At 49.9% G+C, this 15,559-nt stretch overlaps 1 protein-coding gene across 1 annotated transcript; it reads left to right on the top strand.

Annotated features, from left to right (window-relative positions):
* Positions 1-261: 261 nt before the first annotated feature.
* GRPEL1 (GrpE like 1, mitochondrial) lies at positions 262-14,373 on the top strand. Its single transcript, XM_052641674.1, has 4 exons — positions 262-364; positions 3,580-3,742; positions 5,618-5,699; positions 13,295-14,373. The coding sequence occupies exons 1-4, from the start codon at positions 303-305 to the stop codon at positions 13,639-13,641; spliced, it is 654 nt and encodes a 217-aa protein (XP_052497634.1). The 5' UTR covers positions 262-302; the 3' UTR covers positions 13,642-14,373.
* Positions 14,374-15,559: the final 1,186 nt, after the last annotated feature.

The raw sequence follows: 15,559 nt of genomic DNA, 5'->3' as shown, positions 1-15,559 counted from the left end.
CTTGCCCCCTCAGTCCGCACTTCCGGCGCCCTCCCCATGCTCTCTCTCTATTGGTTCTTCCCTTGACCACGCCCCTCCACGGAGGAGTCTGTTTCCTTCACCTTTCACCTCAGCTTCACTTTCTGGGGCCTCTCAAGGCCTCAAACCCCGCCCACCGTCCAGGCCGGCAATTATTGGTGAATATGGCCTGTCCATCAGTGGAAAAGCGGTGGTTGATTGGCTGAGGGGAAGCAATTGGGCGGGAGAAGCAAGAATAGAGCCTCGCGCATGCCCGGTGCGCGCACGCAGTGCCGGCAGCAGTCATGGCCGCTCGGTGTGTGCGGCTGGCGCGGCGCAGCCTCCCGGCTTTCGCGTTGTCTCTCAGGTAAGGGGCGCCGATGGCCGGGTTTAGGAGGGGCGCGCTGTCCCCACTGGCTCAGACGCGAGCCCTGCCCGGCTCCGGCCTGGGCGTCGTGGGGGGTCTTCCAGACGCTGGGCGTGGGCTCCGCTGGTTTCTCCTGTGGGGCCTGCCCGGCCGCCTCTCTGTCCGTGTTGCCCGCGGGGCGGACGGGACGGCGCCCCGCGCGAGGCGGCGGTGGCGAGCGGGCTCCTTCCGCCCTGCCCGAGCTTCCTCCCCCTCCGCGTGCTGCCGAGTCCCCTACCTAACCCACCGTGGGGGAGAGCAGTTGACTTAGAGCAGTGACGCCGCGGCGGAGGTCACGAGGCCCTGCCCTCTCCTTGGCTTTTCTTTTGCCTTTTTTTTTTTTTTTTTTTTGCGGTTTCTGTCGTTTCAAAGTCCGGCCTCCTAACTTAGTTTAGTCCGTGCTTAGCGGACTGATGCTGAAGCTGAAACTCCCAGTAATTTGGCTATCTGATGCGAAGAACTGACTCATTGGAAAAGACCCTGATGCTGGGAAAGATTGAAGGCGGGAAGAGAAGGGGAGGACAGAGGATGAGATGGTTGGATGGCATCACCGACTCAGTGGACATGAGTTTGAGTCAACTCCGGGAGTTGGAGATGGACAGGGAGGCCTGGCTTGCTGCACCCCATGGGATCGCAGAGTCGGACATAACTGAGCGAGTGAACTGAACTAGTACCTTCCACGTTGGGGGGAGCTTCGGAGAACCAGGTTATCTGTTAAGAGAAGCTGCTCTGGGCCGAACATGGGAATAGAAGCTGCGGGGAGAGGGAGCCGGACTTTGCCCTCGAGGAGCTTTATTTAGTGATGGTGAGACGGTAAACGGGTCGGTAAAAGGGGACGAGGACAGGGCGAGGGGATGAAGCTGCGATTCTAGCCTGATCCATTGTATAGACAGCGTGGGAACAAACCCGCCTGGCGAGTCTTGAGTGAGTACAGGCGGTTGGCTCAATTTGCGATTTTTGTAACTGGCATTGATTGCCTGGACGTGTGTGCGTGATCCGTCGTGTCCAACTCTTTGCGATCATTTGGATTGTAGCCAGCCAAGCTCCTGTGTCCTTGGGGATTTTCCAGACAGGAATACTGGAGTGGGTTGTTATGCCCTTCTCCAGGGGATCTGCCTGACCCAGAGATTGAACCCGCTTCTCTTATGTCTCCTGGATTGGCAGCTGGGTTATTCACTACTGGCGCCACCTGGGAAATCCAGTTGATTGCCAAGACTGCGTGCATTTCTGCCTCTAGGAACAGGTTTTGTATAAGGAGGCTCAAGTAGGGGAGAGGGCAAATTGAATTGTGTGTGGAGCTCTCTGAGCCTCCCTGCAAACCCAGACTGGCTGCTGCAGGAGGGGCTCTGCTGAGTGGAGCAGACGTGAAAGGCTGTGACTGTTTACACCCAGACGCCAGGACACCTGGAAACTAGGGCAGGTCACAGCAGCGCATTCCGTCGTTAGATAGTTAGTTTTTCAATTGCAGAAGTAGAAACGGCAGCATGAAGGCCACTGGTCTTCACCCCCAGGTGATTGTTCAGGTGCTCAGTCGTGTCCGGCTCTTAGCAACCCCATGCGCTGGAGCCTGCCAGGCTTCCTTGCTATCACTGTCTCCCAGAGTTCGCTCAAACTCACGTCCATTGAGTCGGCGATGCCATCCAACCCTCTTTTCCTCTGTCGTCCCCTTCTCCTCCCGCTCTCCATCTTTCCCAACATCAGGGTCTTTTCCAGTGAGTCACCTCTTCACATAAGGTGGCCAAAGTATTGGTAACAGACTAGTGTATCCTTTTATTCTCTTCAAAATAGGATTTCTGGTTTGTGTTTATAAAACTGGGGTCATGTTTTGTGTATTTCTCTAAGTTGCATTTCTTCCTGCACAGTACCCCCATGGTGTAGGCCAAAAGATGGCAGTTTAACATCACCATCTATTTGATGGCTGCTCAGTATTCCAGACAGTGGAAGCAATAATTTGTTCACAAATTTGTTCAACCGTTTGTTCAACAGTTTGTCCTTCTGAGCAGTGTTCTGTTTCAGGCTTTCATCCTGGAAAACATCTGTATGTGCTGCCTTAAACACCCTTGTACACACACATGTTCTGTGTGTCCTTAGCTTTTCTGTTCGTTGAGGCAGCTTGCTTTAATCTGGGAAGGAAATTGAATATAGTTTATTATCAGATTGGGCTGTGGCATACTTTAGAGCCCCACTGGACCTGGTGAACAGATCCGTATTATTCATTAATGGCACTGTGGCCTTGGGCTTATTACTTAACCTTTTCCACATGGGGGTCAGATTGGGTAATATCCCAAGTCACTTCCAGCATTAGTTTTCAGAGCTTTTTGTGTACATACCACCCCTGTGCTTTCCTGCCTCCATGCCTTTGTTCACGCCCTTCCTGAAGTGGATTTGTCTTGTCTATTCCTGCCTCTGTATGTGAACTCTTGCCTGTTCTTCAAAGTCCATCTGCCCAAATCCTTTCCCAGACTTCCATTTCTCCAAAGCTAGAAATATTCTACTCTGAGCCTCCCAAAGCACTTGGTTCCTCTTTTATCACTTTCAAACCCAAGTTACAGTCTGTGAATATAGATACCTTTTTGCATGACTTTGGCCACCTGATGCGAAGAGCTGACTCATTTGAAAAGACCCTGATGCTGGGAAAGATTGAGGGCAGGAGGAGAAGGGGACGACAGAGGATGAGGTGGTTGGATGGCATCACCGACTAAGTGGACATGGGTTTGGGTAGACTCCGGGAGTTGGTGATGGACAGGGAGGCCTGGCGTGCTGCAGTTCATGGGGTCGCAAGGAGTCGGACGCGACTGAACTGAAGTATCCTGTGGGCAAGATGTCTGCCCACGAGGCTTTGTAATGGACAGCAGCACTGGACCTCACCTCCAGTAGTAGCTCTTTCTTGGTGGGGTCTGGATGACCAGGAGTTCCTGAGAGTGAGGAGAAGGGGAGATTAGTACTGTAGCCTTGGTGCACTGATGTTTTAGTTTAGGCGTGTATTGCAGAAGACTACATAAACAAATAGCTTCCATACGTCATATGCAACTTGCCTTTATTGTATCTAAGACAAATCCTTTCTCTCCCACGTAGCAAGTAGTTTTAAGTCACCTTTGATTTCCGAAGTCGTCCATCTGACTTTAACAAGCAGAAGAATCATGATCGTAATTTCTGTCGTGTGGGCTTGCCTTCAGGTCTTCTCCGCGGCTGCTGTGCACAGCTGCAAAACAGAAGAACAACGGCCAGAACTTGGAAGAGGATGCGGGTCAGAATGAACAGAAGACAGATCTTCCCTCCATGGAGAAGACACTCATGGAAGAGAAGGTCAGGCTGGAAGAGCAGCTGAAGGAGACCATGGTAAGGCTGTGGGCTCTCGTGAGGAGCATGGTCTGTGGAACTCCAGGTCCATCTTCTGGGGATATGAAGATGGCCTCCCTGACAACAGAGGCGGAAGCCAGACAAGTTCTGTCCCTGTTGGGTTCTACAGCAAGTTACTGCTGAAGGAGGGATAGAACTCAAATCCGCTGTGACTCTGGTTGTCATGAGAATTATCCTCATGTGCTACATAGATTATATTGAATTAAGACTGGAAATGGTCTTTACAAGTGAGGAATATTCAGTAGGGCCCTTGAGCCTGGGTCTTTGGGAGGAACCAGAGGTAAAGTCACGTGGTGCTCTCCTAGGAATGTTGGAGTTTTTGAACTAATTAGTAATACAGATTATGACCTCATGTGGAAAAGTGTTGTTGTTCAGTCGCTCAGTCGTGTCTGACTCTGCGACCCCAGGGACTGCAGCACTCCAGGCCTCCCTGTCCCTCACCATCTCCTGGAGTCTGCCCAGATTCATGTCCCCCAAGTCGGTGATGCCATCCGGCCATTTCATCCTCTGTCTTCACCATCTTCTCCTGCCTTCAGTCTGTCCCAGCATTGGGGGTCTTTTCCAATGAGTCAGTTCTCCGCATTAGATGGCCAAAGTACTGGAGCTTCAGCATCGGTCCTTCCAATGCATATTCAGGACTGATTTCCTTCAGGATGGGCTGGTTGGATCTCCTTGCTGTCAGAGGCACTCCCAAGAGTTCTCCAGCTGCAGATCAGTAGTATCAGTTGCTTGGCACTCAACTGTTTTTATGGTCCAGCTCTCACATCCAGATGTGACTACTGAAAAAACCATAGCTTTGACTAGATGGACCTTTCTCAGCAAAGTAATGTCCCTGCTTTTTAATAAGCTGCTTAGGTTGGGCATAGCTTTATTTGCAAGGAGTAAGCGTCTTTTAACTTCATGGCTGCAGTCACCACCTGCAGTGATTTTGGAGCCCAAGGAAATAGTGTGTCACTGTTTCTGTCGTATCCCCATCTGTTTGCCGTGAAGCACTGCGCTAGGGCTTTGCTCACCCCCTTGTTTATATGAATCCTCACAACAGCCCTGTGAGTCGGCCATTAATACCCCTGTTTACAGATGACGAAACTGAGGCCCAGGACTGTTTGGTAAACTTTCCAAGGTCACCTTGCTACCCAGTGGCAGGGCCACGGTCTGAGCGTGCGAGACCTTGCTCTTAACCATGGCTCTGGAACCCCCAGAAAGCTGAAGGCAATAACCGAGTGCCCATGAAAAATAGAAATGCCAGGAGATGGGTACGATTATAGGAAGAGTTGGTGCAAAATGAGGAAGATACAAGAATTCAAATGATTGTTACACAATAAATGTTCCAACTGAACCGTATCTGGGCAATATTAAAAATACCAAAGGTTCATTCCTGAGGTTTTTCCTCTTCTGTGGGGTAGAGGCCAAAACTGTCCACTCAGGGTTGTTGTTCTCCTGACCCTCTCCTTGGGGTGTGAGAACCAAGCCAGGTCAGCCCTTACCCTTGGTTCTAGGGTTCCCTTGAGCTGGAGATTCTGCAGAGGAATGAATGGTCCTTCCTCGCGAGGAACCATCAGAACCAGCGGAAACTGGCAGCTTTTCTTGTCCTTTGCTCAGCTGTACACAGAGAGAATGGCCTTGGGGGCTTGTGAATATGTGACACCTGGCCATCTTATTCCCCACATAGTGGAGCTAGTGGCACTGGTTAATTTACTTCTGTTTATTCCACAGCAGCTGTTTGTAATCCAGTCTCCAAAGTACTCATAGCTGCTGTTTGTATTTTACCTTGCAGTTTATTATATCACATTTGTTTTCCGATTAATTTGTTCCAGATTTATTTTGTGTGAATTTGTCTTCCTTTTTTTTTTAAAGGAAAAATATAAGCGAGCTCTAGCAGATACTGAGAACTTGCGGCAGAGGAGCCAAAAATTGGTGGAGGAGGCCAAACTATATGGTAACTTTAAACACTGTGTGATACTGATCCTGGGGAACATGGACAGTGGTGGGTGTGGCCCTAGGCAGCGTGATGGGTCAGGTGGGGAGGTGGGGCGGCTGCTGGCTGCATTCCGTCCAGCTGTTGAGATGAGTCAGCTGTTGCCTAGAAGGAGCAAAGCTGGCTGGTGACGCATGCTCGTAGTGGCGAACGTGATTCTTTCAATAGAGTATCCTTCGCTCTTCTGCACAAGGACCTCAGTGTGAGCCTGCAGGTACTAGCAGAGGTGCCCTAAGAGGCTCGGGTCCTCAGCTGGAGCAGCCCTAATGCTGGTCTCACTTAAGACCTCGTCCGTCACTGTCTGTCTGTGTTGACACCGTTGGATCCTTCTGTCATCATGCTTCCCACCTTACAGTTGAGGTCACTGAGGCTGAAATGATTTGCTTCTAAAATGGTGCTGGCGCCAAGGCCTGTCTCCAACCCCATATATGTTGTGTTGATCATCCAGAAGACCATCTGAGTACTTAGGGGACAGAGTTTTCAGTCCCCCTGTTCTGGATGCAGAACTGATAAAAGGTTAAACCCTCTGCCCAAGGACAGACCTTGGTGCTTGCAGTGGAAGCAAAGATCTAAGTTCAGAGAACAGAGAACAAACCTCTCTTTTTTCTAATTTTATTGAAGTATATAGTTGGTTTATGATGTGTTAATTTCTGCTGTGCAGCAAGGTGACTCAGTTACACATCCCTTTACACTCTCCTCCATCATTGTCTTACCATAGGATGATTAACTGTAATTCCCCGTGCTGCGCAGTGGTAACCTGTTGTTCAGTTTGTGTATAATAGCTTGCACACGCTCATCTCCCGTGGAAGATGTCACGGGTAACTTGGCAGTGTGCATGCTCAGTCACTCAGGCGTGTCCAGCTCTGTGACCCCATGGACTGTAGCTCCCCAGACCCCTCTGTCCATGGGCGTCCTGGCAAGAGTACTGGAGTGGGGTGCGATTTCCTCCTCCAGAGAGTCTTGCCAACCCATGGATGGAGCCCAAGATTCCTGTGTCTCCTGCATTGGCTGGCAGGTTCTTTACCACTGAGCCACCTGGGAAACCCTGGTAATGTGATCGTGATCACATTAAATCTGTAGATTGCTTTGGGTAGTATGGGCATTTTAACAATGTTAATTCTTCCAAGGAGAGTATGGAATATCTTCCCATTTCTTTGAATCATTTTCAGTTTCCTTCACTAATGGTTTATGGTTCTCAGCATATAAGTCTTTGACCTCCTTTCAGGTTTATTCCTAAGTTTTTTATTATTTGATGTGATTTTAAAAGATATTACTCTTTACATTCTCTTTCTGATATTTCATTGTTAGTGTAAAAAAATTCAGCCAATTTCTGTATATTAGTCTTATATCCTGATATCTTGCTGAGTTCATTCATTTATTCTAGTAGTTTTTGTGTGGAATCTAAGGGCTTTCAATAAGTATTCTATCGTGTCATCTGTATATACTGACAATTTTACATCTTCCTGTGGCTGAGACTCCCAATACTGTGTTGAATAAAGTGGCAAGAGTGGGCATCCTTATGTCATAAGAGTTTTTATTGTGAGTGGATGTTGGATCAGAGGCTTTTTCTTCATCCTTTGAGATGAGCATGGGGTTTTTGTCTTTTCTCTTGCTGACATGCTGTTTCTCACTGATTGATTTGCATGTGCTGAATTGTTGTTATGATCCTGAGATGAGTCCATCTTGATCGCGGTGTATGATCTTTTTTCTGTGTTGTTAATTTCCATTCGCTAATATTTTGTTGAGAATTTTTGAATCTATATTCATCAAGGATATTGGCCTGTAACTTTTTTTTTTTTAGTAGTGTCTGTCTTTGGTTTTGGTATCAGGATAATAGTGGCGTCATAGAATGTCTTTGGGAGTATTCCTTCCTCTTCATTCTTTTGAAAGAGTTTCAGAAGAATCGGTAGGAGTTCTTTCTATGTTTGATAGGATTCACCTGTGAAGCCATCTGGTCCTGGACTTTTGTTTGTAGGCAGTTTCTTTAATGACAGGTTCTGTTTCACGTCTAGTTCCCAGTCTGTTGGAATCACACGTGTCTTGATTCCGTTTTGGCGGGCTGTGAATTTGTAGGAACTTGCTTTTGTCTTCGAGACTGTCGGGTTTGTTGGGATATAGTTACTTGTTCATAATCTCTTAATGGTTTGTATTTCTGTGGCATCAGTTGTGATTTCTCTTTCATTTCTTATTTTCTTTATTTGGATCCTCTCCCTTTTCTTGGTGAGCCAGTTTTGTTTTGTGTTGTTTTGTTTTTTGCTTTTTTTAATGTCTAGTTTCTCTCTGATCTTCGTTTCCTCGCTTCTGTTGACTTCAGGTTTTGTTTGTTCTTATTCTTCTAATTCTTTCAGGTGGTAGGTTAGGTTGTTCTGAGATTTTTCTTGCTTCTTAAAGAAGTCCTGTATCACCGTGAATTTCCTTCTAAAACTGCTTTAGCTGCATGGTGTAGGCTGTGTATGGTTGTGTTTTCATCATCATTTGTCCCTAGGTAATTTTTAATTTCTGCTTTGATTTCATTGTTGACCCATTGGTATTTTAGTAGCATGTTGTTTAATTCGATATAGTTGGGTTTTTGTTTTCTTTTGTTTTCATTTCTTTTTCTGTAGTTGATATCTAGGTTCATGCAGCTCTGGTCAGAAAGATGCTAGAAATAATTTCTGTTCTGTTAGATTTGTCGAGGCTTGTTTTGTGCCCCAGTGTGTGGTCAGTCCTAGGAAAGGCCCTGTGTGCACTTGAACGTGTACTCTGTATTTTTGGATGGGATGGCATGAGCGCGTCAGGTAAGTCTGGCTGCTCTGCCGCATCATTTTGGGTCTCTGTTGCGTTCCTGACTTTCTGTGTAGCTCTGTCCAGTGACGCGAGGGGGGCAGTAAACTCTTCTGCTGTTGTATCCCATGAAGTGTCTCCCTTTATGTCTGTTAGCGTTTGTTTTATGTACTTTGGGTGCTCTTGTGTTGGGTGCATGTATGTTGAGGAATATAACATCTTCTTGTATTGATTTTTAATATATAGTGTTTTTCTGTGTTTATAGCTTCTGTTTTACTGTTTTGTCTGATGAATATCGTGACCACCACCCCCCCCCCCACTTTCTTATTTACCTTTGCATGAAATATCTTTGTTTTGTCCCCTCAACTTTCAACCTGTGTGTGTTCTTTGGTTAAAGTAGGTCTCTGGTAGACTGCGTATTGTAGTTTGATGTATTTTTGTTTTTTGTCTTGTGCTTGTTGTCTTTTTGGATTTTGTAAATCTGGTGTGCATTGTTGATTTGTGGTTACCCTGTTTTTCAAGTATATTCAGTTCAGTCGCTCAGTCGTGTCCCCCATGAACTGCAGCACGCTAGGCCTCCCTGCCCATCACCAACTCCTGGAGTCCACCCAAACCCATGTCTATCGAGTCGATGATGCCATCCAACCATCTCATCCTCTGTTGTCCCCTTCTCCTCCTGCCCTCAATCTTTCCCAGCATCAGGATCTTTTCAAATGAGTCAGCTCTTTGCATCAGGTGGCCAGAGTATTGGAGTTTCAGCTTCAACATCAGTCCTTCCAATGAACACCCAGGACTGATCTCCTTTAGGATGGACTGGTTGGATCTCCTTGCAGTCCAGGGGACTCTCAAGAGTCTTCTCCAACACCACAGTTCAAAAGCATCGATTCTTCGGTGCTCAGCTTTCTTTATAGTATGTTAATCTCTTTCTGTATCTGCTTGCTTTAGACTGGTGGTCATATAGGCTCAAATATATTCTAGGGGTAAAAAAGTCAGCGTTTTCTTACTCCTTTCCCGCACTTGGTGATTTTGATGCTGTCTTTTACATCTTTCGTGTTTACCCTTCAGGTGTTCATTGTGGTGTCATTGATTTCACGTAATTTTTTTTTTTTAATCTTTGTACTGGCTTTAAGGGATTCACTTTACAGTTGGGTTTTCTCTTGCCTATAGCTTCTTCTTTTCTACTTAGAGAAGACTTTTTAATGTTTCTTTTAGGATAGGTTTAGTATTGCTGTGTTAAAAGTACAAATAGTTTCTGCTTGTCTGAACAGTTCTTTGTCTCCTTGTGAATGGTAGCCTTGCTGGGTAGAGTGCCCAGGTTGCAGACCTCCCCCTTCAGGCCTTTGGCCGCCTCCCTCCTGGTGTGCAGTGTCTCTGCGGGAACACCGCTGACAGCGTATGGGATCCCCTACAGCTCACTCCCTTTCTTGTGCTGTCTGTAGAATCCGCTGTTTAACTGTTCCATTTTAATTGATTTTTTTCCCATGTGGACCATTTTTAAAGTCTTCGCTAAATTTGTTACAGTATTGTTTCTGCTTTGTGTTTTGACTTGAAGACGTGGGGTTTTAGCTCCCTGATCAGGGATTGAACCCACGCCTGCTGCATTGTGAGGCACAGTTTTAACTCCCTGGACTACCAGGTGCCCAGCCGTGATGCACGCAAATACATTCGCATCCCCCCCTTTCTTTTCTGCTAGGATCCCTGTCATGTGTACATTGGCACATTATCCCATAGGGCTCTTACATTGCTTGCATATTGTTTCATTTGGCTTTCTTGTCTGCTGTTCTGATTGGGTGATTTTCATTTTTCTGCCTTCCAGATTTCTTATTTGTTAGGAGAAACAATTACCTACCATGGTCGTGGAGGGCTTTTTTTTCTGTGTGTGGGAGCCTCCCTGTGTAGTAGCCCGAGTGGGTCTAACATTTTTGGTGCGAGGCCTGTTTTTATAGTATAGGTGCTGCTGGGTGTCCTGGCCACTGTCCCATTGATGGGGGGAAGGGTGTGATTGGTTGAGCAGGGCCTCCCCTCTGGTTGTCACAGCCCTGTCAGGGGAAGCGTCTGCTCCCTCCTGGTCAGAGTGGACACCCCCCCAGATCTGTTTCTGAGCTGCAGAGTGAGGCAGGCGGGAGTGAGCGCTCCCTCTGGGAGGAGAGCCACTGAACATCCCTCCACTGCAGCTGGCCACCAGGGAGCGTGCTGCGTGGTGGCCCCTATTGTGCGTGCTTAATCGTGTCCGACTGCGGCCCTGTGGACTGACTGCAGCCCACCAGGTCCCTCTGTCCATGGGGTTCTCCAGGCAGGAATACTGGAGTGGGGTGCCATGCCCTCCTCCAGGGGATCTTCCCGATGCAGGGATGGAACCTGCGTCTGCTGCATTGGCAGGTGGGTTCTTTACCGCCGAGCCACCAGGAAGCCCTCCCACTGCCCAGGCTCACAGGGTGTGCTGTCGCCCACTGCCCCCAGCCCCACCTCCACCGTGGGAGTGCAGGCAGGCAGCCCTGGCGTGCCCCACGCCATGTTCCCAGAGCTGCCAACACAGACCTCTTGGAGCCCAGACCCAGCCTTGCTTTTGTGGGCACGCCCACCAAACCCACAGATTCAGGCCTTAGTCGGCCGGGACCGTGCCAGCCACGGGAGCACCAGTCCCGTTGGATGTCCCCCAGATGCTGCTGAGCTTACAGGGTGGGCGATAGTAGCGTGGATTGCAGAGCCGCGTCTGCGTGGGGGTGAGCAGCCAGCACTGGCGGGCGTCCAGGGCTCTGAGAAGCCATGCTCAGCAGGAGGCTGCTGGGGCGGGCCCACCTTCCTCCACGGGCCTCTGACCATGGTGCCATGGCCCACCTTCCTCCACGGGCCTCTGACCATGGCACCTCACTGCTTCTGCAGACGGCGTTTCGCTTTCGGATGCCGTCACCTCCACTCCTGTTTTTCTTTCCTCTTCTCTGGTTGTCCCCTGCACTAGCTGCGGGCCTGCTGCCCCCTAAATGCCCGCGTTCTTCAGGCCTCCCCTCCTCCTCTCACCACCCCCCACTGACTTGCCCTCCAACAGGGCTGAGTGGTGTCCACACACAGGTGAGCTGTCAGTTCAGATGTTTCTTCCCCATTCTAGTCCTGGCTGTCTTTACCTGGGTGTCTCAGAGGTATTTTAAACTGAATTCTCCCCTTTGCTTTCCTTCCTCGTTTGAGTAAATGATACTGTTGCCCACGCAGGTGTTCAGGTCAGGCATCTGAAACTAGGCTCTCCCCCCACGCCCACTCCCCTCCCGCCCTGGGGGCAGACATGGCTGGACTCCGCCCACTCCCCTCCCACCCTGGGGGTGGGGGCGGCTGGACTCTGCCGACTGCCCTCCACCACGTCCTCCACTCTGTCCAGGCCAGCTTCAGCCCCGTGCTTCTGCTCCACACCCTTGGCAGAGTGGCCTCAGCTCCCCTCCAGTCCACCACCCTGCCCGGAGCTGTCAGCTTCTCTGGGTTTGTGTCTACTTGGTGGACTGGCGCCCTGGGCTCCTGCAATGCTTGGCTCACTCTTGACTCAGGCCACACTGCAGGCTAAGTAAGCCATGTCCCTGAGGTTAATCGTCCTCAGCACTCAGGAGGGCTCCGTCCTGGAAGTATAATTGGTAATTGTATGTCTCACTGTGGCGATCGTGCGCTCCATGTCTCAGACCAAGACTCCACGTGGGCAGACGCTTCCCCAACAGCTCCCATGAGGGGTTAGTCCTTACTAGATGCTCACATTTTTATTGGATGAGTAGACTTTTAAATTTCATTTTCCAGCAACTGGGTGAAAATACTCTAAAACAAGGGAAGCCCTAAACAAGCGTTGCCTCCTTCAAAGCGTAGAGCCTTTGAAACCTGAGAAGACGTGAGTGGGTTTTGTTGGAGCCTCCTTGCTGCACCTCGGGGGAGGGGGACAGCTGGCCCAGGGGGCACCTCTTGTCAGCCCCAGCTTCCTGCATTCAGCATCTGAAGGGTTGTCTTGAAACCACGGACGTTTGCATTTATATGAAATTTTTAACTGTTATTTCTTCAGTTAGATCAAGGCTTGTGTCCTGGTAGCTTTGACCTCGTGGTGCCGAGTAATGGCTGATGTTTATGGAGCACTTAGTGCTCTAGGCGCTGTGAGGTGCGTGGCTTCCTGTCCTCATAAGCTCACTGTGTGTCAGCTACTGTTGGCCCTGCGCTGTAACCAAAGCAGCTTCAACCCAGAGGGCTTCTGCACAGTCACAGGGCTGTCTGTGACAGCCGGGGGTGTTTCTCCAGGCCCAGCGCTCAGCAGCTGAGATGGGACTGACATGCTCGGGAGTCTGTGACGTGCTCGGGAGTCTGTGTGTCCTCTTGGTCTTGAGCAGGACTGGGAGTTTCCAGTCTGGCTCTGCAGGTTTTCAGCTCCCTGTCTTTACACCTCATTGGCTTTTGTCTAAACCTCAGGAACGTTTTTTTGTTTAATCCAACCCATTGAAACTCTAGCACAAAGTAGTGATTTGAAAAAAGGTGACAGACGGACTTCCCAGGTGGCTCAGTGGTAAGGAATCCACCTGCGGTTGCAGGAGATGCGGGTTCAGTCCCCGGGTTGAGAGGATCCCCTAGATGAAGGGAATGGCAGCCCACTCCAGTATTCTTGTCTGGAGACTCCCACGGACAGAGGAGCCTGGTGGGCTGCAGTTCACAGGGTCACAGTAGTGGGGCACGACAGAGTGAGCACGCACGCGTTCACACAAGGAGGGCTCATCATTTTGAGCTGCCTGTGCAGTTGGATGCAGAATGCAATGACGTTCTCCCTTACCTTGGTGCAGGCATCCAGGGCTTCTGCAAGGACTTGCTGGAGGTGGCAGACATCTTGGAGAAGGCCACACAGTGTGTCCCGAAGGAAGAGATTCGGGACGACAACCCGCACCTGAAGAACCTCTACGAGGGGCTCGTGATGACCGAAGTCCAGATCCAGAAGGTGTTCACGAAGCATGGCCTGCTCCGGCTGAACCCCCTGGGCGCCAAGTTTGACCCGTACGAGCACGAGGCGCTGTTCCACACGCCAGTCGAGGGGAAGGAGCCGGGCACGGTGGCTCTGGTTAACAAAGTGGGCTACAAGCTGCACGGGCGCACCCTGAGGCCCGCCCTGGTGGGGGTGGTGAAGGAGGCTTAGCAGCCCGTGGGTTGCAGCGCTTTGTCGTAATCACTCGCTGACTCTTCCAGGGCGGGTTCGTCTTTTCTCACCTATGAATACTCTTGACCTTTTCCTAAACCTTGCTGCAAGGCCCCCGCAGAAAAGCGAGCCAGTTGCACAGCTCCGTTAACAAACTGGAATACAGGAGTCGGTCCCTTGATTTTTAACATGTTCCACGTGCTTATGGAACAGGCTGATGGGACACTGCTGGACTCTGGGGTATCACAAAAAACACTGTGTCTGCTGTGACTCTGGTGACGTCAGAGTGTTTGGAGTAAATAAAAGGCCTTCAGGAACCCCGTCTGCTGGCTGGCCCTGCCGGCTGCTCTGCACCCCGTGCGTCTCACTGTAGCCTGTGAGCTCCTGGGATGCTTGGCTCCCACTCAGGCAGTGGAGGGGATTGCTGAGGAAGGTTTATGATGCCCTTGGTGACAAACATGATTTGAGTTCTTTATAATCAGTAACTACCTGCCTGCCCAGAACCATCACACCTCTACTTTGCCCGTTACCGAAGGTGACGGAATCAGTTGCTGTTGTCCTGTTTCATTCACCTCTGGAAATGTTGAAATCTGTACCCAGCTAGTGACCAGTGACCTAAAGGTGTTTCCCCTAGTAAGATGGACTTTCCTAGAGAAACCTGAGGATGTGCTTGCTATATTTTAAATGTTACATTTTATTTAAGAGGATTAAAGCCCTGATATTATTTTCCTACGTTCTGATAGCTGTTCTGTGTGCTTTGATGGCAGAGATCCTCATGTTAAGGACAGCATAACGAAGGCTTCTGGGTCTCTGCTCAGACCCTGCATCTGTGTGCCTGATGCCCAGACGTGTTGGCTTGTGTCCCGGAAGGGCAAGAGGCTTCCTCCAGGGCTCCCCCTGGCTGGCGGCTGGCAGCCGGTGCCGGGGGCAGGCCTGGGTCCGCCCGCGACTGTGAGGGGACCGCGGACACTCAGGAGCAGCACCAGCAGAGACACGGGATCGGCAGATGCTGCCCCTGTGACTCCTTAGGACCCTCCTCTCCTCACGCTAAGGGAAAAACAATGATGGAGCCAGAGAAAAAGTAACCTCCCACAGTCTTTGCTTCTGAGGGGTACTTCAGGGACTGAAGATTAGTACAGTTACATCTATTTACTGCATAAAAATCAGGGGCACACAGTTTGAAAGGTATAGGTAATAATCCCATCATTAAAATTGCAAAAAAATTTACCCTTTTTAAGTTGCTTTAAATTATTTGGTCAAAAGCATAGCCCAGGGATTTCCCTGGTGGCCCAGTGGTTAAGAATCTACCTCCCAATGAAGGGGACTTGGGTTTGATCCCTAGTTGAGGAACTAAGATCCCACATGCCACAGGGCAGCTAAGCCGCAACTAGAGAACCTGTGCTCCGCAAGGAAACATCCCGTGTGCTGCAGCTACGACCTGAGGCGGCCCAATAAACGAGTGTTAAAAATATATAACTAAAGGCGGTAGAGCTCCCTGAGGAAACCACGCCGAGTCACGCCCGCCTTTACACCACGGCTGTGGGCACGTGGTCTTGCCTCTCTGGATACATCTGTACGCTGAGCGTGAGTAATTGTTGCGCTAGTTTCTGTGAGTGTCCCCTCCCATCCCTTTTCAGCTGGAGCTGCACCTGCTAAAAGGTGCTAAACCCAGAGATGGTCTGGCTTAAATGTGAACGTTTTCCCGTTTCACTCATCCATGGTCACACCAACAGGAAAACATTAACTGTGTCCACGCTGCCACCGCAGTTAGAGGCCCGTGGGCTGCACTCAGGCCTGGTTCTCGGGTCTTTTCCAACTGCGGCCTGGATCCGCTGCTCCGTGCAGGTGATGGAGCCGGTGCTGTCTACTCACCACAGGCTTCCGCAGCCTGGCTCCACGGAAGGTCTGGGTGTTTCTT

Source organism: Budorcas taxicolor, chromosome 6 (assembly GCF_023091745.1).
Source record: "Budorcas taxicolor isolate Tak-1 chromosome 6, Takin1.1, whole genome shotgun sequence".
NCBI lineage: Eukaryota > Metazoa > Chordata > Mammalia > Artiodactyla > Bovidae > Budorcas > Budorcas taxicolor.
This window is presented reverse-complemented; position numbering and strand designations above follow the sequence as displayed.

Excerpts from the sequence above, each read along its gene's own strand:
- GRPEL1 (XM_052641674.1), top strand. The coding sequence starts at position 303 with ATGGCCGCTCGGTGTGTGCGGCTGGCGCGGCGCAGCCTCCCGGCTTTC. Across the intron at positions 365-3,579 it reads GCTTTCGCGTTGTCTCTCAG|GTCTTCTCCGCGGCTGCTGT; the intron begins GTAAGGGGCGCC and ends GCTTGCCTTCAG. Across the intron at positions 3,743-5,617 it reads AGCAGCTGAAGGAGACCATG|GAAAAATATAAGCGAGCTCT; the intron begins GTAAGGCTGTGG and ends TTTTTTTTAAAG.